Source organism: Pithys albifrons, chromosome 6, assembly GCF_047495875.1.
Source record: "Pithys albifrons albifrons isolate INPA30051 chromosome 6, PitAlb_v1, whole genome shotgun sequence".
Lineage (NCBI taxonomy): Eukaryota > Metazoa > Chordata > Aves > Passeriformes > Thamnophilidae > Pithys > Pithys albifrons.
The window spans coordinates 28,809,943-28,833,233 of NC_092463.1; the positions used below are offsets into that span (position 1 = coordinate 28,809,943).

At 37.2% G+C, this 23,291-nt stretch overlaps 1 protein-coding gene and 1 long non-coding RNA gene across 5 annotated transcripts in view; one reads left to right on the forward strand and one right to left on the reverse strand.

Annotated features, from left to right (window-relative positions):
• Window positions 1-23,291, forward strand: part of PRKD1 (protein kinase D1) — a 118,007-nt gene that overhangs the window by 74,667 nt on the left and 20,049 nt on the right. Inside the window, exons 5-11 of one of the 4 annotated variants that reach the window (XM_071558006.1) lie at window positions 844-867; window positions 11,521-11,731; window positions 13,351-13,428; window positions 17,538-17,766; window positions 19,884-20,007; window positions 20,799-20,876; window positions 21,425-21,704. In XM_071558006.1, coding sequence (XP_071414107.1) covers window positions 844-867; window positions 11,521-11,731; window positions 13,351-13,428; window positions 17,538-17,766; window positions 19,884-20,007; window positions 20,799-20,876; window positions 21,425-21,704 — 1,024 coding nt within the window. The remainder of the gene's footprint in view (window positions 1-843; window positions 868-11,520; window positions 11,732-13,350; window positions 13,429-17,537; window positions 17,767-19,883; window positions 20,008-20,798; window positions 20,877-21,424; window positions 21,705-23,291) is intronic. The other 3 variants (XM_071558007.1, XM_071558008.1, XM_071558009.1) reach the window with 3 other exon arrangements.
• The window catches only part of LOC139673059 (uncharacterized), a 94,740-nt gene continuing 79,108 nt past the window's right edge, over window positions 7,660-23,291 (reverse strand). Inside the window, exons 2-3 of the long non-coding RNA XR_011698037.1 lie at window positions 12,054-12,132; window positions 7,660-10,889 (exon numbers count right to left, since the gene is read on the reverse strand). This is a non-coding gene — a long non-coding RNA (uncharacterized lncRNA). The remainder of the gene's footprint in view (window positions 10,890-12,053; window positions 12,133-23,291) is intronic.

Below are 23,291 nucleotides of genomic sequence, written 5' to 3' on the forward strand. Positions count from 1 at the left end.
TTGTTCTTTATTGATATTGAAGTGTCATTTGAATCACTGCTAACAAAATATAAGCTCTGTTTTGGAGCACTGAATTCAATGAGATATCTCTCAGTTCTTTAAATAGGACTAAAATAAATGTATTTTTACCCCTGATTTCCATGTAGAGTCAGAGTAGTGGAGAGAGAAGAAATGCCTGGAGATCTTTGATAGATGTAATTATTAAACTGAGGAGGGATTTTTTTTGCTGTTGATGTTGTGTGGACCTAAAAGGAGTCAACTTTAGCTCACAGTGTTGCATTTAGCATATAAGTCTGCCCTCTGAAAAAATGACACATACAGGGAATGAGTTATTCCCTGTCTTATGAAATTGTGGCATTTGAAAAGTCTTTGAGACAGGGTAATGTGGAATCATAGAAAATGTGCTTGTACTTTAATTATCCTTGCATTGGGAACCATCACACAGAGAAATGGTTTCAGTTTTGGTATAAATGTTTTCATTAGCCAATAAAGCGTTTCATTTGAGCTGAAAATTGAATGGGGACTATATTTGAGCACAGCTTTAAAAATCTACTGCCAAAGAATAAACTTTGGGCAATATCTTTTTTGATTCTTAACTTGGTAGTGTGAAAGTCATCAATAGAAATGCTAAAAACAAAGTAGAACTAGTAGGATACAATGCAGCCCAGATTTTTACACGGCACTGCTCAAATGCAATTCTTCTGCCTTCTATTCTAAAACAAAGAATGAGAGTATAATGTGATCCCACATTCATGCTTACTTCTAAAGTAACATTGTTTTCTGTCTTTTTCTCTCCCTTATTTCTTTGTTCTGTTTTTTCTTCTTTCCAACTTCCTGTCTCAGTCTCCTGTCAGCCCTGGCTATGAGGTATGTACTGAATTTACTCCCTGTCGTACTATCAGCAACATCCTCTTTTATGATTATCAGTATGAATGTGAAAAAATGCGGGAAGTAGGTCAGGATAATAAAGTCCAGATTGCAAAGTGAGGGCTATAATTCTTCTACTAAAAAGTGAAATCAGCAAATACTAAAATATTTCAACATAAAAGTGATTTTTTCATTTTTTTTAGGTATGATAGAGGTAATTGGTTAGATTGAAGCCCTGTTTTATATTGGTAGTAACATATGGGAAGAAAATTTTAAGTTGACTTTCAAGACTTGCAAATTTGCTGGAGTAATGTAGAAAATAAACAAGTTTAAGCTGAACAAACATGACTTGTCAGTGCTCACCAGCACTAAACTTTAATATCATACTACCATTGTGGTAGCTCTTTTTTTCAGACTATGTTTGCATAAAAATAACCCCAAATAAAACAGTTTAGAATCCTGTATTCCTGTGGAAATAAACATGGATAGTGTACAAATAAGTTACAGCTCTATATAAAGAGTATCAAGTCTAAATGAGAAAAAAATAATACTATTTTTTAGTGGGTACTTCATGCCAAAGCTTGTTCTCTTTGACTTTCAGTCTGGATTTTCCAAAGAAGTTTGATTAGTCTTTAAAGTTTCATAAGTTTTTGAAGCTAAGAAATGTTGGCATCTTTCCCTTGCCACATGTATTTGAGAAGCAGCCAGAGAAGAGCAGGCTTTGTGAATGCTTTCCATTTTAGAAATACTACAAAGTTACACTGAGGAATATTTTGTTATTCTGAAATAAAGATTTTCATCTCTTTGAAAGAAATAACTTTATTTCATAGAATCATAGAATGGTTTGAGTTGGAAGGCGCCTTAAAGATTGACTGGTTCCAACTCCCCTACTGTGGTCAGAATCACCTTTCAGTAGACCAGTTGCTCAAAGCCCCACTGAAAACTTCTGGGGATGAGGTTTTTATTTCTTCCTAAAACACATACGTTCTTATTGTAGAATGTCCCAGAATTCCAGCTTCACAGAATACCCATAAAACAATACAAACCAAGCATATATAAAACAGGCTTTTCATAATACCTAAACTAATTGTATTTTAAGTACGTGCTGTCTAAAAAGTCATGAATCCACCAATCTGGATGATGATGAATTGCCCTAAATTAGCAATAATTAAAGGAAAAAAAAGAAAAAAGGTACTTGGAGGAAAAACAAAATTGTGTTTCTTGTGTGAAAAGAAAACATGTTAACTCTCTATGTATTTACTTCAAAATGCATTTATATAACACAATAGAATTTTATTTCTATTTTTTTAATATATGTTTCAGTTATTTTGGTAAGATCTTTTTCGTTCTTCTAGAAACAATGAATGCTGATATATTAAGGTTATTCTATAGACACATCAGAAGTGATTTCTCAGAAAAAGTCTAGCTGAGCTTTGTATTTAAAATAGGAATGATGGGCATAGGTAAGTGGAATGTTACATATTATCTCTGCTTTTGGATGAAGAATCAGGAATTAGAATTATTATTGGCTAAATAATGTAAAATGTAAAATGTAAATAGTTTTAGTTAAAACGAATGTTTGTGTATCCCTGGCAGAACACAAAGCACCAGGTGTTGCTTGCCTCTGTAGATTTGTTATAAGCAGAGCTGGCTTGAGGCTTTTAGCTATATATAGAAGAGTGATTCTACAGAACTAGGACAGTAAACTCTCTGGGAGGGGATTGTCTTGAGTTGTCGGTGGCTATTTTCTCTTTTTTCCCTTGCACCCAGCACTTAATACAGATACCCTTTTCTCTTACCATACTGAAATAAGGAGTCATTGTTTGCAGTGACTCAGAAGTACCCACTCTAAGAAGCTTTTGTTTTCCACACTCCTGCAAAAGACGTGTCGCCTTTTCCAAGTTCCAGTCCCTACAGAACCTTGTACGCCTCCTCAGCTCACTGAACTGGAAAAAAGGGCGCTTGAAGCAAGGGTTAAAGAAGAGCTGGGGTGCTGCAGCGGAGAGCATCTTCATGCCTTAAGCCACTTGTAAAGAGTAGAAGCCCTTTTCTAATGACTGAAGTAGAGTTCATTAGAGCAAAGGTCCTCAGAGGCAAAATTAATATTTTCTTTTGAAGACAGTCAAGTTAACTGTGAATTAATACCACTCATAATTATGTTTTATTCTTGTTACCCTCAAGTTATCCTCCCATGCCTCAGTGATGTACACTCCACAGTCCTCTCTGTTTTAATGGGAACTTATTTTCAGTGTGCTCATATGCTTCATAAAACCCCCCATGCTGTTTTAGATAGTGCTCCTGGAATTTGTTTCAAAATCTAGACTTCATTTAAAAATAATAGAAGGTAAAATAGAGGCTGTGAGTAATTAAATCAATCCTAAATAATGTTCACATTGATTTAGTGCCAGATCCACTAGGTGAATCTTGGGTCAGGCCCCGAACAGAAATGAGAATCGAGAATTCAGTGAATCAGACACTGAAAGTTAAATATTTAAATAGGAATTTAAGTTAATTCTGCAATCTTTTATGTTTTCTTTTTTTAGTCTTCTTGTGTTTTTGCAATTGTTTAAAATATTGAAACATACTAAAGATCAAAACTAATTCTACAAAATGTATTTAAAATGTAATTCCCTTTTTTCCCAAAGTGTTGTGTGTCTGTGATATTCAAAGTTCAACTGAACCCTGAATTAAATCATTTTAGGTTGCAGAAAGTAAATTTGGAATGACTTACCTTACTCTGTGCCATGAAGTAATAGTAGTCCTAATACTATCTGCTGTGCACTAAATGCTGTAGGACTGAGTTTGTTGTGACTAATTCAAACTACATTAGCGCTTTGCTTATCTAATTTGCACCAATATGATTGTTTCAGAGGTTCATTACAACTAGATAAGATATAAAAGATGATCAAGCCAATAGTTTCAAGATGTATATTTAGGAAAGCATTAATAATTGCATCAATTGTGTACTTAATATTTTTTGAATGTCTAGGAGGATATGTAGGAGAAAATATGGTAAACAGCTTAAGATGTACTTGTTCTGCAATTTCACATGTGCTGTGTCTGCTGATGCTTTTGAATGCAACTTGTTAGTGATCCCGTGGAAAGGTTTCATGAGTTTTTCACTCTTCAGCTTGGAAGAGGAGAGTAATTCAGGGTTTTTTCCTCAGGTAATTCCTACTTGTTCTTAAATCACCTATTTTGTTTTTAGGAAAGAAATACAGTAATTATAGTTGTCAGCTTATGACCCTTCATCTGTGTCACCATGGCTTAAACTGGGGATTTGTAGATGGTCTGTGACTGTAGCAGTAGGAATTCTTTGGGAGTGTGTGGTACATCTAAGGAAATGTACACTCATAACTAAGTTCTTGTAGTTTCTAAGTACTAGCAAAAGGGTTTGCACATACTGAAAATGCCAAAAATTGGGAAACACTGCAGCACACATTTTGCTTTCCTATACTATCACTGAGACATCATTCATGTTTGTTCTGGGTCTTGTGAATTGGTACAAGATCCCAAAGTGTGTTTTGTATTTTGAGGAATAGTGGCAATCAATGCAGCCTTTTGTCTCCATTTACATGGTCTGGACATGTGCAGTGGGACTTTCCCTTCTATTATACAATCTTGTGTTTCTATACTGGTAACATTCTACTGCCCCGAAACTTACTTTTTAGACAAGCAGATTTATCTAGACCTCCTCTGTCCAATGCCAAAACTTTCCAAACCACTGTCTGTGGTTAAGCCCAAAGCTGCTGATTATCCCTGGGTTTGGTAAAGATGGTATTATAGACAGTATCAAATGGAATGCATTTATAGAGACATTGGGGAGGGAGTAAAGAAAAAAGGCAGTATTTGTATATGACAGGATGAATCAGAATCATGCAAAGATTCCCTGAAGGGTTTTATATTGAATCATTGTATTGTCCCATTTGGCTGTGATACCTTTGAATCATCATGTGTGGCTTTTTTAAACTTTCTTCTTACGTCCATGCATTAGACACAATAAAGCTGCTCAGTCTGGCTTCTGATGTGGGCATTCCAATAGTGCGAGATACTTAACATAAAAATAATTTATTAATTACTATACTTAAAATTATGAAGTACATGATAGAAGATCACACTAAACCTTGTATTTTTGAAGAAACTTGTGTCTGTAAGGTGCTGGTAAAAATCTTTGTGCTATATAAATCCTACTGTGCCTTCTGGTACTAGCAAATCTTTGTCAAGAAAGGGCTTTTGTTTCCGGAATTCCCTGATTTTGACAAGTCAGCATACTCACACAATGACGGCTGAAACCCAGCAATCTTCTCTTGTTGCATTCCAAAATAAAGCAGGTTACAGATAGAGCATTCAAACCACTGTCTGCTGGTATTGATGTCTGAGTGGAAGAACAGCATACATAATAATTTCCATCTGTGGACAGTTTAATATCAACAGCTTGTACTGAAGTCAGTTCTTTGATATGTTTACACATGTGAAAGTGAAATGTTTTTCAGACCATAGCTATCTAAGTGTGGTGCTTGTGGGATTAAATCATACACTTGACTTAAAGAGAAGAGCGCAAGAAGTCTTGAAAGACAACATAGCTGATTGCAGTCTAAGTGTGGTATTTCAGTATATTTAACTGAAGATTTGTTTCCTTGAATTCACTTAATTACGGTCACATAGTTTAATTTGTAAAAGAAAGTCAACATTTGCATTGCATTAAAAACATAGAGTTCCTGTGGTTGCATAGATATCTAGCACCTCATTTGGCAGTAGCTTCCTGTGAAGAAATTGTGTATGAACATATTAAGGCTTTCTCCTCTGTGTTTAATATAGGAAAGAAATGCATGTTTCAACATGTCTGCTTCAACACTGAAAATGAAATTTCATGCAAACAGTCATGGCTGTTTGGTTTTTAAAATATGCATCACTTTTCTCAATTGTCCAAGTAAATAAAAAACCCTAGCTCATGATAATTTGTTCTTTTGTTAAGGCAAACATTTCAAAATTGTAGGAATACCTGTGTTATTTCTGATTAAATATCTCAATGTAAAGTACAGGAACAATGCCACAATACTTTTTAGATAATAAGCCTGTAAAAGGTTAGCGCATCTTTGTGAACAGTTTTGAAAAAATATATGAGAGTGTAGATTGTGTAGCCTGTTCTCTTCTGAATGAAGGTTACTGACTTGAACATGTTTCTGCAAGTGTGATTGTCAAAATGGAAGTAGTTGCTTTCTGACTCTTACAAAACATGAAGGTTTTTGGTAAAGTTTTGTCAGAATCCCTGGGATATTTTTAGTGGTACTGTCAAAGTCCTTTAAAAGAAGCCAAGCAAACAGCAGTCACTTTTATGTTTTAGACTAGCCTGTGCAGCTAGATTGCTCAGTTGGTACTTGTCTTTGTTCCCAAGAGGCTCAACTCTGTGCCCAAGCAGTCAGCTTTTATTGTTCCCATTAGTCCCTTCAACATCTCCATAAAGTTTCTTTGATTTCTGTTCCTGTAAGGAATAGATGTGATACTAGAAGACAGTCAAATTCACCCAGGTAATAAGAACAGCTGAATCCATTGGTGGGGAATCAGTATTTATTTCAGTTTCTTAATTGTATTTTGCAATGAATCTGGACAAGGTAGAAAAGACAGGAAAGGTCTGATGAGCTGTTTTTACCTTTGAGGGACTGTCTTCTTCCTGCAATGACAGGGTTTTGTACAATGATGTTGTGCTTCTGGCTGATGTGGTCAAATTGTTATGTTCTCTAATAGCTTTCAGCAAAGCTTACCAGAATGCACATGAGTAGCTTCAGTATATTCCAAAAATTCAAAGAAATTGAACAAGAAGGAGGGACAAGGTATGAGCTAAGAAAGAGTTATGGGGAATGCCCCATGTGTGGGACAGCTTGGCACCTCTCTCTTCCTAGAATTAAAAAATCAAACCTTTTTTTTTTTTTTTCAAACTGGATTCTATTAGATAGTCTCATAGTTTAAGGTGTAATTTAATTGAAATATCTGGATGTGATCAGTGTTACTGGCTTGGTTGGACAGTTAAGTATCTGCACATGTTTCTTTGTGTTTGTTGTCACTTGAAAGATCATACTCTGACCTGTTAAAGTATAGATTACGTTGCTCTAGGATGATTGTTCTAAAAAACTGTTTAGTATTCGGAGCTGTGCAGGCTGTTAGTTTCCATGGTGTAATCTGGTTAAGCAAACATTTCCTGGGAAGTTTCCAGACTTGTTGAGTCAGTAGTCTGGCTGACTACCAGGAAAAACTCATTTATCTTTCTAATAAACAAGGCACACCAGCTGAAGAAGAAGGTGCTTTGTGGAAGAGATTCTGACTTTTGCAGTGAAAATAGGATAGTTCCTGCTTTTCTTTGCTTTCAGGGTCTTTAAATTGTGGCATCTGTCTGATGCTGGGAGTGCTGGAAGATACAATTAAGGGATCTTGGCAGGAGTTTTGGAAGATATGGGGAGGAGAGGCTCATCTGACAAGGGTGAGGAGGGACTCCTCCTAATCACTCAGTTGTCAGAGTGGTGTGGAAGATGCTCAGACTGCTGCTACCATGAGTTCTTTGTCACCGACTTTCCTTCCCCTGCTACCTCTGAGCAGGAGCAGATGGGGGCACATTGTCTGTGGCTGGAAGAGGAGGGGAGTGGAGTCAGTGGCATCAGGCTTGGGCATACAGTAGCAAGACCAGATCTGTGAATGCTGATGTTTTTTCTAACATGGGAGAAGGTGAAACTCAGCTTGTGCTGGTTTAAAGGCGAACCAGCAGGGGAAATCACCACGAGAGAGATTATAAGTCAGAGCTAAAATTTAATAATAATATTACAATAAATACACTGACACAAAAAGGGAAATTGCTTTCAATTCACAAAACCCCAGCAGTATAACCCAGTGTCCTGGGGCACAAACCCAAGGGGGTTTGTTTGTCCTTGTGCCGAGACCCCTGTGGCTCCTCCCCAAGTCCAGAGCAAAAGGAAGTGAAAAACCTGTTGGTGCAGGCGGGGGCTGTGGTTTGGGCGAGAGCGGTGATCTCTTCCTGTCGAGGTCCTGCTGCTCCTCTGGATCCCACTAGAAGTTCCCAAGATCTTCTTACCCACCACTTATGTACCCTCAGAGAGCACCCAGTCCCTCCGCCTGTGCGGGGACTCACACAATGGGTGATTAACTCTGGGAGCCAGGGGGTGTTGAACTGTTGATGGCCCATTAGCAGCTCCGCCCCCTCAGGCTGGATGTGAGGGTGATAATGACTCCCTGGGCAGCTGCTGCTAATGGCCCATTGTCCTTGGGGAATGAATAGAGGGGGTAGAATACACAGCTTTGATCACCCTCACGAAGTGTTACCTGGTCCCTCCTGCTGAACTAGGACACAGCTTTACCTCTTGACCTAGAGGCACTGTAAATTAAGAATTGCTGATGCTGTTGTGTGGTGTGTTATGCTGCTGGTGTGTAGCAGCCCAGCACTTGCAGAATGCCAAAGAAAAACTGAAATACTGAAAAACTGAAATTGGACTGGAAATAGAAAAAGCTGACAGATACTGCCTGTAAAGAATATATTTAGGCCTGCCGGTGAAGGTGGAGAAATTGTTGTGTTCATTTGTTATTTCTTGTTAACATAAATATAAGCACTGGTTTGAATATTAAAATTGTGTTCAAAAGTTGAAGTGGGGACCAGTCTTAAAGACTGACATCCTACAGTAGGTCTTCTGGTGTTTTGTCTATTGCTTGAGCTGTAAAGAACACTTAACTCCTAGCAAAAACTTAGTTGCCATTTCTGTATCATGACTCGACATCCATGTGAAACAAGACTTGAAGTAAATATTTCAGAATTTACAACTGCATTGACCAGTATAAATTTTGAGGAAAAAATTATTAACAGGATAAAAGCTTTATCAATGCTGTCTAATATTTGATCAAGATTGGTGGTATGATGAATGACTGTTTCAGAGTTATCTCAGAAAGGATCAACCCAATGTAGAGTGTCTAGAATTCACTTTTGTCCACCCCCATGTTTTCTCAGAAGTGTACACTAGCACTTTAGACCTTGAAACACTTGCCATCAAACTGAAGGAGCAAAAAAATCACAAATAATTTGTCCCACACTTAATACTGTACCACACCTGAGATTTGATCAGACATCTAGGTCAGAACCAAAGCTTCAGGGAAGACTGTCTCTCCCTATTATACATATAACTGCCCAAGATTAGTCTCAGTACATTTCAACAACTTTACTGAAGTTTCTAAAACCTGCAAGGCATTTAGTGAGAAAAATTAGGCCAAACCTGCTTTCTAAAATTCTTTAAGCATGAGGTCACCTAGATGTAAGTAGTCTAGACTTTCCTTTTAGCTGTATTCAGTTGCCAAAATAATTTTTGCTTTGGCAATACTTTGGAAAATGAAGGCAAAGATTGATCATAGAAAAAAGGTTTAATTTAGATTATATAAGTCAGGATTCTAAGAGAGATCATAGCATTAGGAGATACTTGGATCACTTGTACTGCAGTCAAGAGTAATATTGTCAAGAATGCTAAACTGACATAATGAAAGCAAGCAACAGAACTCTTTCCCTTAGAAATTCTTACTCCAGTTAAAGTACATTTTAAGACACTAGTGTCACTACATGTGAAAAGTCCACTAATGTCCGCATTCAAGGAGATAGCAAATTGTTGTGACTAATGCCTTACAGGTAGTGATTAGAAATAAGGCAAATTTTTAAAGATTTGTTTTTTATTCAGAAAGAAAATACTTCCTTCTTAAAATGTATGCCACATGTAAAACTATTCTTGTTGTGAGCACTGAAGAGCAAACTCACAGCAAGGTGTCTGACCATAGGATAAGTTTGAGACTGTAACTTGTAAGCCACTGACCTAAGACTATGAAGTAGCATCAGTCTGGCCACAATTGTTCCTATTCTAGTCAAGCATAAGACTGAGAGGACCACATCACTATTTCTCACTCCTCTTGCAAGCTTTGCCCTGTCCAGAAGTACTGAGGGCTGTAATTTCCAGGTGGCTCACACTAGTTGAACAGTGCAGTATATGTAGTATATGTGGCTCATTCTTCTGTCCTGATGGTCTTTTGTCCTCCCTTTTACAGTCCTGTTCATGTTGATTTTGTAAGACTTAAGGCAGTCTGCCTTAGAAATATTAGGCAAACTTTATTGCTAGCTAACAAATATTGAATAAATTTAATCTTAAATTGAGACTGGTTTGTTGTTTGGGGGTTTGTTGTATGCATAAGTGCATACAAGGAAAGATCTAAACCTCAGGAAGTAAATACACAATATCAGAGTATGTACACATACTTTTCCCTCTATTATTTGTGATAAAGAAAAGACAGATGCTTTCTTATAGTTTTTTGAATCTAGTTTCTTTTTGGTGACCATTGTACCTGGCTCATACAATGTATTTTACATACTTTTCCTTGATTTGAAATGACTGCATTTATGCAGTGCATCTATATTCTTCTTTGGAAAGACAATTCTGCAGTATAACCAAAAGAATTTATCTTCATAGCAAGCAATCTATCTGAACTTTGTAAGGAAGAATTTTTTTTTTCTCCGTAGCACATACACTGTGAAGGCAGAGCCTGGAACTCCTTAGATTATTCTGCCATCAAAATGACTTCTAAACTCCTCTTTCCTCCAAGATTCTCAGAAGCATACGAAACCATGTTTTTATATTTTGGTGACTAGGAAATAGTAATCAATCAACCTTCTCAGATGGAAAATTTTCTGTAACATTATTTGTTTGAAACTAAGCAGTTTTTTCAGGTGAGGTCTGTCTGAAGTTTCAGCTACTACAGTTTTTGAACTGTTCAAGCTTGCTGTGAATGACTTGTTTTCTAGCCTTATCAGATTGTCTGCAGATGATGGTGAGAAAACGGCGAGTTTTCAATGATCAAGCTGCATCTCGTCACTTTTGTTCCTCCTTTCCATGTTAATTTTGGGTGTAGTTTGGTGGTTTCTCACGAGCAAGTATTAGCAGAAAGCAGTTTTCTGGATGAGTTGTTTTCTGGGGTAATTACCATATGTACATCTAAATGAATTTAGTAGAGAAAATAAGGTAACTTTTATTCCAGGAATAATTCTTTGGATTCCATACCTTAGACTGTGTGTCTCACTTCATACGTACATACATACATATATGCATTTAAATGCCTATTGTTCATAATCTAAATGTGGTATGGTTAGTGATAACAAAAATATGAATAAACAGGATACAAAATGCTAATCTTTTTTCCATCAAAAACATGCATGTACATAGAATAAGGTAATAATTTTCTTAGTGTTTATACAAAAAAATACAGTCTTTTAAAGTTATGTTTGATGTAAAACAAAATAATAGAGGTTAAAATGGCTTACATTTTTATCACAGTACAAAATACTTTTCTGAGAATTTTTTGGTGAGCAGTTTCATTTTGATTAAAAAACAAATGAATTCTTTCAATAAAAACCTGTTTCAGTCACACTGTGAAATGTATGGTAGTGTTGGCAAAGGTGTTGTTCAGTACCATTAAAATTTTTGAAAAGCAGTCTGAGAGGGGTATGAGGCTTACTAGTGCCTAAAGGCACTTACATGACTTTTTATGACATGACTTAGTGTTCTTGGAGGGAATATATGAATATGATACTCAAAATTAATACAGTTCTTTTTATGTAATTCACAGCAAAAGACACCATCAGAATCATTCACTGGGCGAGAGAAGAGGTCAAATTCACAGTCCTACATTGGACGACCTATTCAGCTAGACAAGATTTTACTGTCCAAGGTTAAAGTGCCTCACACTTTTGTCATCCACTCTTACACTCGTCCAACAGTTTGCCAGTACTGTAAGAAGCTTCTCAAAGGACTTTTTAGACAGGGTTTGCAATGCAAAGGTGAGTACTGTCCTTTAGGAGCATAAAAGCTAAGCAGAATAAATTTAATAAAATAGTGTTTGAGTAGTTACTGTGTAGCATTATTCATAATTTCCTAACTAAACTGTCTAGGTGTAGGTACATGTACAATTACATAGGATTAAGCTGGAGTCAAAATTACAGTAATTGATGTTCTGCAGGAGCTAGGGCTGTTCATTCTTACACTTTGGTGTATCTGCAGTAGCTCAGATATTTTTCATTCAGGTGTAGATTATTTTGTATTTGGCACTAGGTGAGCCTGATCTTATAGCTTAATAGTTAACACTTAGGACTGTATTCTTACCTTCATTGTTTTCAGTCTACAGTCTTATGTGTGAATTGAAGCATATGCCTGAGTCCCAGCAGTTCAGGGTTTTGGGAAGCTATAATAGAAATAAAATAAAATTGGCTATATGAGAATTTAACCCCACATTTTTTTCAGTGTGACTAATGTGCTCTGAAGTCTCGTGGTGTACCTTAGTAGATGCTGAAGTGAGTCAGACCCCTTGGATCGTAGCCTAGATTGCTGGCTCGCCTTAGCCAGCTAGAGTGCCTGTAAATGCAAAGCATTGTGCATGCCATGGTGTTAGATAATGTTGACTAATAGATCCTCAAAATCACCTTTCTGTCATTAAAATAAATAATTACTATCATAAAATTAATCAGTAGACTTAGTGTTCTTTGAACGCTGCAAAAATTCAAAGTTGCATTAATTTAATTTGTGATTCTGATAGTTTAACTAAAGCAAAATCTCCATGAGGTCATCACCTGTTTCAGTTCACTTTGAATCCTGATGACCTGAGCAAATATTAACCTGATTTAAAAAAAAATTACCTGTAGTTTGACACTGCTGTATCTCGGTTGGGTTTTAGATCAATCTTAAATAATTACAAGTATATAGGTAACTTTTTTTTCCCCTTGACTCTTTGCTTTTCCACGGCTGTTAGTAAGTTACGGCTCTTAGTTTAAGTTAGATAAATTCATAAGCCAAAAGAAAACAGTTAACAAGACATCTAATGAAGTTCTACTTACACATATGAAAGAAGTAAAGGTAGAGTGAAATAAAAATACCTGGAAAACAGGAGGGATTGAAGGAACCCTCAGTTGCAAGCTGTCTAGAAGTTGCTTTGAGATACAAAGAACAAATATTTTCTCACGTAAAATTGTTGGCTGGGGTTCTCCTGTTTCAATTTTCATTCATTGATATTTGATATCTAGTCAGTTTCTTAAGCTGCAGCAGATATACTACAGCCCAATCCGATTCTTTTGCTGGAGAAGCAGCTCTGGCTTTGCAGACAAGCACTTGGGTTTCCTCATCACTCCTGTAGAGAAGTTGAGCATGTGCTTTGGCTGCAGTAGTGCATCCATCCAGCTACCCTTGGAAATGCTTGGTTTTCCCCTCAGGGAAACATACTTCTAGCATCTTCATCCTGTCCCTTCCACTGACAGGCAGTGTGCAGCCAGGCTAACACACACTCTCTGGACATGTAACTTGTGTTAATGAAATGATAGGGCTTGACATTTATAGGCTGGATAGCAAGAAAAAAATACAGTTGTGTCCCAGAAAAATAATTTTACTGTGTCCATTTTTTGCTTAACAGATTGTAGGTTTAACTGTCACAAACGCTGTGCTCCTAAAGTGCCAAATAACTGCCTGGGGGAAGTTGCCATTAATGGAGGTAAGTTGTCTTAACAATTGTTCCTGTCATTGTTTAAACCATCAGCTAAATAAAAGAGAAATACGAAATTCTGATGTGTACAAACGCACATTATTCCATTGCTTGGGAGTGGCCTTTCCTCTGCAATATTTCTGTTTTATGTTGAAGATGAAGAGTGGGAGGAACGCTGTGAGTGGTTCATACACCATGAGTTCAGAGTATGTGTCATCCAAATGGCACTGGCAGACAGGCTCGGTTCTGCTGCAGAGGTGATGTCAGCAGCAAAAGGCTGGGTTGAATGCAGACAGCCTGTGGAATGCAGAATGTCGGAGGAAGGCCGAAAGCCACACATGTGAGAAGTTGGCACTTACCTGTCAGATAGAAGCAAAAAATTGCCTTTTAATCTGAGGGGGAAAAAAGTGGTTAAGGGTAATCTTCCTGAGAAGCAAAAGCATGCCTAGAAGAACTGGGAATGCCCTCCTGGAAAAAATTCCACCACTCACGGTTGGTGTAAAACTAATGATATCCGTTGCCAGAAATAAAGGGTTGAGTATCTGCCGATTTTCCCATGCATGTGCTGTTGGTTTTGTGTTAAGTTATAGGGGTGTATGGGTAGGCTTGACAGACGGTACTGGAGAAAAAAAGAGTGGTTGTAGATGAGTTGTTGATTGCCTTGAAAATATCACTTTTCTATGTGATAAGGGAATGAGAAATGTGGTGAAGTGTTCAATTTCTAATGCATATTACCATGTTAACTTGTCAGCCTAAACTGCTTCTGAGATTAATAAAGTTTGTGAGGCATTCTTTTTCAAACTTTAAATCAGTGATCTACTTTATCGAAGACATATGAATAACTTCCAAAAATAGGACTGTTAATTAATATTTTTCATAGTATTTCTTGTAGCAGTGTGACTGTATCACTACAATGTTTTCATGCTTAATGGCAAAATTAGTACAGATACTAAGTATCCCACATCGAATGTGATGAGGTGCATGATTTTCTGGAAGGTTTATGTTATACTGCTACTGCATGTCCTCTCTGCACCTCACGCTGGACTCTTGGAGTCACTGTTTTTTATTTTTTTTTAATCTTTCACCGTTTAGACCTCACTTAAGCATTAACTATCTCACAACATAACTATTTCTTCAGGAGTGCAAGTGATGATGATTATGGAAGTTTGTGGCTTGATTTTCAAATCTGAGAACTAAATAGACACCATGATAAGTTAATTTCATTGATAACCATGTAAAGTTTCCCTGAGATTTACAGTCAGAGAAAGTAAATCTGCTTGTAAATCATCAATTTATTCCTGCACAGATGCAGTTTTATAGAGGAATGATTGATCTAAAGTGCTGTGAGAAGACAGGAAGGAAGGTAAACTGTTTCTGCACAGCTGGACTAAATGAACAGAATTGACAATTGTTTCTGAATTACTCCTCCATGTTCCTTTTTTCCACCTGAGGTAGCATAGAATAGAATAGAATAGAATAGAATAGAATAGAATAGAATAGAATAGAATAGAATAGAATAGAATAGGTTGGAAAAGACCTCTGAGATGATTGGGTCCAACCTTTGACCTAACTGCTTGTTGCCTGGCAGTTGTACAGAGCAATAAAGGTCTCCTCTGAGCCTCCTTTCTCCAGCCTGAACAACCCCAGCTCCCTTAGCCACTCCTCACAGGACTTGTGCTCCAGTCCCTTCACCAGCGTCACTGCCCTTCCCTGGATCCACTCCAGCACCTCAATATCCTTTCTAAACTGAGAGGCCCAGAACTGGTCACAGCACTCCAGGTGTGGCTTCACCAGTGCTGAGTACAGAGGAAGAATCACTTCCCTCATCCTGCTGGCCACACTATTGTTGATACAGGCCAGGACCCCATTGGCCTTCTTGGCCACCTGGGCACACTGCTGACTCACATTCAGTTTCCTGTTGCTAATAACCTCCAAATCTCTTTCTGCCTGGCCACTCCGCAGCCACTCTGTCCCCAGCCTGTAGCGCTGCAGGGAGTTGTTGTGGCCAAAGTGCAGGACCCAGCACTTGGTCTTGTTAAACCACATCCTGTTGGATTTGGCCCATTTATCCAGTGTGTCCAGGTCCCTCTGCAGAGCCCTTCAACTCTCCAGCAGATCAACACTCCCCCCCCCCCAATTTGGTATCATGTGCAAATTTGCTAACAGTGGACTTGATCCCCTCATCCCTAACATCGGTAAAGAGATTCAACAGAACAGGCTGTATTTCATCCCTCCAACATGCCCTCTGTTCCTTCTCCCCACCTTCACTTAAAAACAACATGCTCATTTTGTTTGGACTTACCTCCTGCACGTGAATCTGATGCTGGGTTAATGAGAAGTGATAGTTTGTCTGATGAAAGCTTGTAGAAAGTCACTTGGGGTGAGAAAATGTACTGTACACTCACTCCAAATATGCTCCGTGAAGCTTTCATTTATAGAATTTGGCTTTTATGCACCAAATAATATCCATAGTATGTACCCGTAGAATCATAGTAAAAGTCTTAATTGTGTGTTCTAAATGACTGATACAGGGTGCTCAGGATTATCAAGGGCAATTTCATCCTGTATCTCGTTTCTGTTTTCACAGTAATTTGGTCCATGTTATTTTCAAACTTAATAAATAAAATACAGTATCTGTCACTTGGTCCATCTGCTGTGTGATAAATCTTCCCCAAAATAGTAAGTGAAGGAAGAGCTGAAGAATAAAATTCCAAGTATGGTGTCATTAGTAAACACATTATATACTAAGTGTAGGGAGTTATTTTTAACTGATTGTAGGTTTATTAAAAATAGAGATTTTAAAAGTGTTGTAGGAATAGCAAAGAGAGAACCTTGCACTGTAAAGTGTCATTCATGATTGAATGACTGGTTCTGCTAGAGATAAACTATAATGTGTCTCTTAATCACACATCAGTAATTTATATCCAAATATCTTAAGACTACTGTACACGTAAACAAAACTTTCAGCTGTGCACTTCCAATTTCAATGAAATGCCATCAATTCCAAAGGTCAGCCAATTCAGTGTGCTTTTCTCTTGTCGAACATTCCCTACCTTGACTGTCAAGAACCTTCCTCCGCACACTTAGGCAAAAGTTGCTAGGGGAGACTATTTGATGCATTCTATGTAATTTTAACCTTATTTCAGATTCTGAAACACTGCAACATCCCAGAAAAAGTAATGCTGTCTTTAGTTTCTGACTGGACTAATAATTTTGGCATGTTAGATCACAGCCTGCATAGGAACAGGTTGAGTTTCAACAAAATGGCTGTTTTATTTTGAGGACCTTTTGGGGGAGAGGAGGGGTTAGTTTGTTTGGTTCTTTGTGGTATAAATCCATAGGTAAATAATTTCATTTTTCTCTGTTCTTTTCTGTATTCCAGAGAAATCCATTCATAAGCAGCAATGCAACAAAAAGTTGTTCCTTACTTTGGTCTTGCTTAGGCATGTTTAATTTTGAAACTTGAAAGTTTAATATAATTTAAATATAAACTGGATGATGAAATTAATACTATGCCATAGTCAAATACGTTAAATCCTAAGTCTTTGATTTTGATGTTTATTTAATATTTCTTTTCTAAAGGCAGGGAATGTGATTACTGTGTCATTTTGTGTAGGCTTCACAGAAGACCTTGGTGCAAAGGAACATATTGTTCACATTATAAGTAATTGTCTTGGAAGTTATTTCAGTAGTTCATTGTCATATCATCATAATATAAAATTTCTAGTTTTGAAATTAGTTCTAGCATCAGTTTGCAGCTGGAGCCTGTCAACAGCCATCAAACCAGTGCACAACATTTAAGCTGCATTGAAAATCTGGCAGAAGATCTCAGAAATAAAGCTCATATGTATAGAATCTTTGATAGAAGTCCATTGATAGGATATTCTGCTTTGACTTTGGCATTTCAAAAAAAAATGTACTTCTGAAAATATTTTGCTTTGTTGCTTTTTCAATTTTCTGTAGTGATTTTCTAAATGACTGATTAAATGCCACATTTCACAGTAAACAGAGTGCTGAGTAGAGGTAGATGCAGGCAATAGCGTTCCAAAGAGAACCTGAGTTTTTTGTAAGCTTAAAATATGCCAGGATGTTGTCATCGGACTATTATATGTTTTCAGATAACTTGATAAATGATGTTGCAGATCTCCTTAGTCCTGGGGCTGAGTCTGATGTGGTCATGGAAGAAGGGAGTGACGACAATGACAGTGAAAGAAACAGTGGTTTTATAGATGACATGGAAGAATCCATGGCTCATGATTCAGACATGTCAATGACAGGATGCCATAGTGACAATGGGGAAATGCAAGATGCTGATCCAGATCACGATGAGTCTAACAGGATGATCAGGTGAGCTGGGGAGTGAGTGTACCTTCTGTCTTCTTTGCATTTATTTTAACTATCATGTCTAGGGATCAAGTGGAAATCTGCATGGGCACTATTCTCATTTGGAATGGAGAGTGCTAGTGATATGTGGTGGTTCTGAAATTGCAGTGAGATTGCTCCTCTGATAATGTGCATTGGTAATTTAGGAGAAACTTGAAAATTGTTGTCATGTTGATGTAACACTTGGAAACTGATGCACAAATAGTTGTTACAGGTCTGTTCTCTCAGGAAAATGATGTGAAGAAAGCATTACTCATTTGACTGGAACTGTCAGAGTAGTAAAGAAAAAGGAGGGAATATGTATTGTCAGTCAACCTAAAATAAATTAATGTAATTTCATCTGTAATTTCCTTGGTGCAAGGGATCTATACGTTCATGAATAATAGAATATTTTTCTCTCCTAAGTCTGTTTGACCTGCAGTTTCCTCTTTTATTTTGCTTACTGGGAGTTTCTTTCAGTAAAACATTCCTCTTAGTTCTCTGTTACTATCATACACCTGTTGCACTAATAGAAAGCAATCCCTTTCAACAATATGCAGTTTTACCTAATGCCGCAGTGAACTACTGTCATACTCATCTACATAGACAGGATGTATGCACACCTTGTATGATTGGATTATGTCTGTGTTTATATTACAAAATCAATGTCACAGAACATTTTAAATTGTGTTAAATGGACAGCATTGGAGGTTTTCAAAACAAAAATGCCCAATTATACTAATAAAAACATTCATAATTATGGAATGTGTTTTATTTACTTGAGGGACTTTCCTGTATTTACAGTAATACCTTCCCCTGGTTATTTCTAAGGATAGTTTCCATATGCATGGATATTTTTTAAGTGATCTATAAAAGACAGATAAAAAGTAAACCTTTTGTCAGTACAAGAATAGTTAAATAGGAACTGCAGATAGTTTGATCATTTTTAGGCAAAATACAGATGTTCGTATTACAGGCTTAATAACACTTTAAGACGGCACACTTTTTGTATTTTTATGGGAAACTGCCAATTCATAAAACATTTCTTATTTTCAGGATGCATTACAGTGAAGCAGGGCCATCTGCAGACATCCACAGTCGCAACAAGTGTGGAAACTTAATATGTTACTCTTCTCCTGAGCAGTTTAAAGCTTTTTATGTTGGAGTTGCTGCACTGATACCTTTGCCAGCAGGGCAGAATACATGAGCTCTTTGTTGCTATGCATTCACATACAATGCAGCATCACTGTTGAAAGTTCTGCTAGAAAAAATAGTTAAGCATTTATGTTTAGGATTGAAGTGGATTGAATCCATATTCCACTACACAGAACCTGCTCTGGGAATTGTTAACTCTAATAGCAAGGAAGATGGGCTTCGTTCCTTCTGGTTACTACCAGATTTTATCTGATGGTGCTGTCAGGAATGCTGTCATGTTCTCATACCTTCCTGACTACTGTGTGGTGGGAAGTTGCAGTGTGCATACCCCATAGGGCAAGGCAATAGGGTTTTGCTTTAACTCTTTGAGGGTAAAATGTGTTAGCTTAAACCTCTTTCTCTGAGCAGTTCTAGCAGATTCTCTGCTGTGTCCAGCCCGGACACGTGCAGCTGGGCAGCTGATGTGTTTTCTGCTCTGTAAACTACCATCGCACTATGGTGTGTTGGAACCCAAGGAAGATCACAGGACAGTAATCTGATGGACAGTGATTACTTAGGTTATGAGTGATTCAAGTACAAGTACTGCTCTGAATCATGCATAGCACAGGCTCAAACTGTGGTTCCCACAGCCTAGTTGAGGCCCTAGTCACTTGCCCATTTTCTTAGCTCATCTTGAGGAGTATTTTTGAAAGAGTGTGTTTAAGCCTTTAGAAAGTCTCTGACTTTCTCATGATATAGCTTTACAATCTTTTTTCTTCATAATCTCAAAATACTTGGAATGATAAAACCAAATAGTGTGCAGTCGTGGTGTGATAGCAATGATAAAAATAAATGCAGATATTGTGTGTGTGTGTGTATACATATATATATATATATTATCATTTAAAAGATTTGGTTTTGTCCAAAGTTGTTTTTTTTTAAAAAGTATTTAATGATTTGTTCTTAAGCCCTTCAACTAGCAACAATATTCCATTAATGAGAGTGGTACAGTCTGTGAAGCACACAAAAAGGAGAAGTAGCACAGTAATGAAGGAGGGTTGGATGGTTCACTACACAAGCAAGGACACACTGGTAAGAAATGTTAAGGAAGACTTGTCTTGATGTACATATTGTATTATAGTACAGAACAATTCTGACAATACTTTGATAATTTATACTCACTCATGAGGCATTTTTTGCAGTTTTTGTGATTTGTAAGGTCCCAACTTGTTGTAACTAAGGATTGGCACAGCTTGCAAGAGCGGGCGACAGTTAAAACATAGAAAAACCATCTGAATATGTCCATTACATTATCATAGGAAGCCAAATGTAAAGACATCCTGAAGGAAGTAAAATATAATGTTAATAAATTAGGGGTTCTGTAAAGTAGCTTTACCTTCCAGCTGCAGTCTCCCAGATACCTTACTGCTAGTTACCTGAGATTTTTGTAAAGTAGATTTAGCATAGAAAAAAGTTACTTACATTCCAACCTCCTAAAACAGGAATAAAGCCTTCAATATATGACCTTTGAAAATGACCTGGGGTGTTATAAGTGATACAAAAAGAATTTCTAATTATTTTAGAAGCATTCTGGTAGCAAATTGTGCTGAATATAATGCAGACATTGAAATGACATTTTAAATTTTTAAAACTTGTACAATTTTAACAGAGCTATTACTGAAAGGACAGAGCATGGCTCTGTAAATCCTAAATTCAGTTAAAAAGTCTTCATTAAAATTTTGTCATCGCAAATGACTCTTTATCATTCACATTACATCTCTTCAAACTGAAATGAAATAGTTTGGCAGTGGGGCTTTTGAGAAATGAACATTTCATTAATTTACTTGGAAAACGCTAGATTTTTCACTTGTTTTTCATTGCAGAGGAAGCGACACTACTGGAGGCTGGACAGCAAATGCATTACACTTTTTCAAAATGATACTGGAAGCAAATATTACAAAGTAAGGAATATTTTTCCATCTCTTTTTATACCAGAAGACTATAAAAACTAATTTGCTAAATTGATCCTCATAAAGTACACTAATGATATAACTTCCATCTATGGCATTTTTTATTATTATTTAGGCTGTATATGTGTGTTTTGCTTTTCACAAACAAATCTCTGATCAGAAAGATATCAGCTAGCAAGGACCTGTAAAGCATGTTGCGGAAATGGAAAGTTTTCATACCAGAGGTCAGCAAGGGTTTAATTTGTAATGGAGTTCTGTTGATACCTGGATGATCTTGCTTTTTTTAATGAAGGAACCTCACTACTCTCTTTGATCAGTTGAATTAAATAATTGAAGTTCTGCTTAGTCTTGAAAAGAAACATTTCATATTTTGTCATCCACAGTCCTCTGTGTCACAGTTTCAGGCCTTTTTTATTTGTATAAGCAGCATGTGGTAAAAAGCAACAGCCAATGTCATAAATTAGTTAAATAAAGTTCATGCTTCAGTTTTATATGTTGAAAATCTTTACACAGAAGGTAAAATACTTCTTTCATTGTAGGAAATCCCGTTGTCTGAAATTTTGTCTCTGGAACCTGCAAAAACTTTCACTTTGCTGCCTCAAGGAGCTAATCCTCATTGTTTTGAAATAAGCACTGCAAATATAGTCTATTATGTTGGAGAAAACATAGAAAACCTCTCAAGTGTTCCGCTTAATAACAGTGTTATCAGCAGTGGTATTGGCATTGACGTGGCACGAATGTGGGAGATGGCAATACAGCATGCCCTGATGCCTGTCATCCCTAAGGGGGCATCGACTGGGTCAGGACCCAGCCTGCACAGTAAGTTTATTCATTTCCTCCATTTCAGATAAATAGAGTCACATCACAAATGACATTGCTCAGTCTTCTGCACACACTGAAAGGATGTATTTCGCAGCTGGTAAAGGCTATTCTGTCATGGCTTATCACTTGTCTGCATGTTATTTTAAACGCCCCAGTTTCTCATCCATGTGTTTTCAGTTTATAGTAGGATAGCTCTATTAATATACAAGATGCAGATTTGTTCGTGAGAAAATAGTTATGATATTAGTCAGGCACCTTGTTCAAATTTGTATTGCTGGTGTGAGAAATGGCCTCCTTGTACAGAGGGAGGAAGTTTTCTGAGCCTCAGTTTGGAATTGATACATTTATTTTCCTATGCTGACTCTAATTTATATTTCTAGCTATCTGCAGAAGCAGCTCTTCACTCTTTAGGTCACTGGAACATAGATGATATGCTCCCTTTCATTACATTTGGCTGTACAACATGCCTCAGACATTGTCCCAAGCTGAGATGAGAAGAGCTGAAAGAACAGCTATTCTAAGGAGAACAAGGCATGTGCATTACCTGGGACCAAAAGGACTGAATATATCTTTGCCTCCAACTTACTTACCTTTGAGTAATTCTCTGGAAAAGAAGACAGTTTATGTAAACCAAACATGAAAATTGTTTAAATCTAGTCTGGGTACTGATAACAAAGTAGCACAGAGCAAACAATTCCTCACTGCAAGGCATGGGCTGCTGTGGCTGCTCTGTTACTTCTACTCAGCCTAGTCAGTGTAAAGCATATTTGGATATGTCTGCACAATTTGGACTAGACCTTTTTTTTGCAATACACACTGGCTTTAGCACTTGACAGCTGGATGCTATAATGCAGCACAAAATGCTAATGAGACCACAAGCCCTTCAGAAACCAAGTAATAAAACAGACTGTGGCATTGCATCTCTAGGCACAACAGCTTACGTATCAGACAAGATCAGCAATGTCCTTTGCTTTCTTGGCATAAACTAGTGTCAGATTCTATCACATTAGTTGCCAAGTGCCCCTGGTTTGAGCCCCGTCCTGGGCTGGGCAGGGTGGCTGCCTTCGCTCCCTCTTGGGAAGTTTGAAAAATATTTTTAAAAGTTACTAGTTTATCTTTGTGTTTTATGTGCAAAAATTAAGGTTGTTTGAGACCTTTAGAACAATTTCCTGTGGAGAGTGAGAATGATATCAGCCTTCTGTCTTTTGCTCAAAGTGGGAGACTTGGCCATGTCTTTGTCCATACTTTTTTCATGTAAACACAGCAGTACAGACATTTGAAAAGGAATTGTCAGTGATAAAAAGCCTCTAGGTAACTGAAACATTCCATTTCAAAATACTCTTTGGATAAGAAAAGGGAATAAGCCACATGAAACCGAAGTTATTCATGCTACTTAGTGCAAGTAGGATAGGTGCTGATAGCAACTATCTGATAGCAAGTGTCTTCAGTGTGTAATACAGGCTTTATATTATAGTAGGGAACACTGGTTTTGATGAGGCTGAAATTTTTACTAAGAAAATGAAAGCATTAACAGGATTCTGAGCAAAAGTAGGAGACAGAAGTGACAATGCTCTAAAGAAGCAT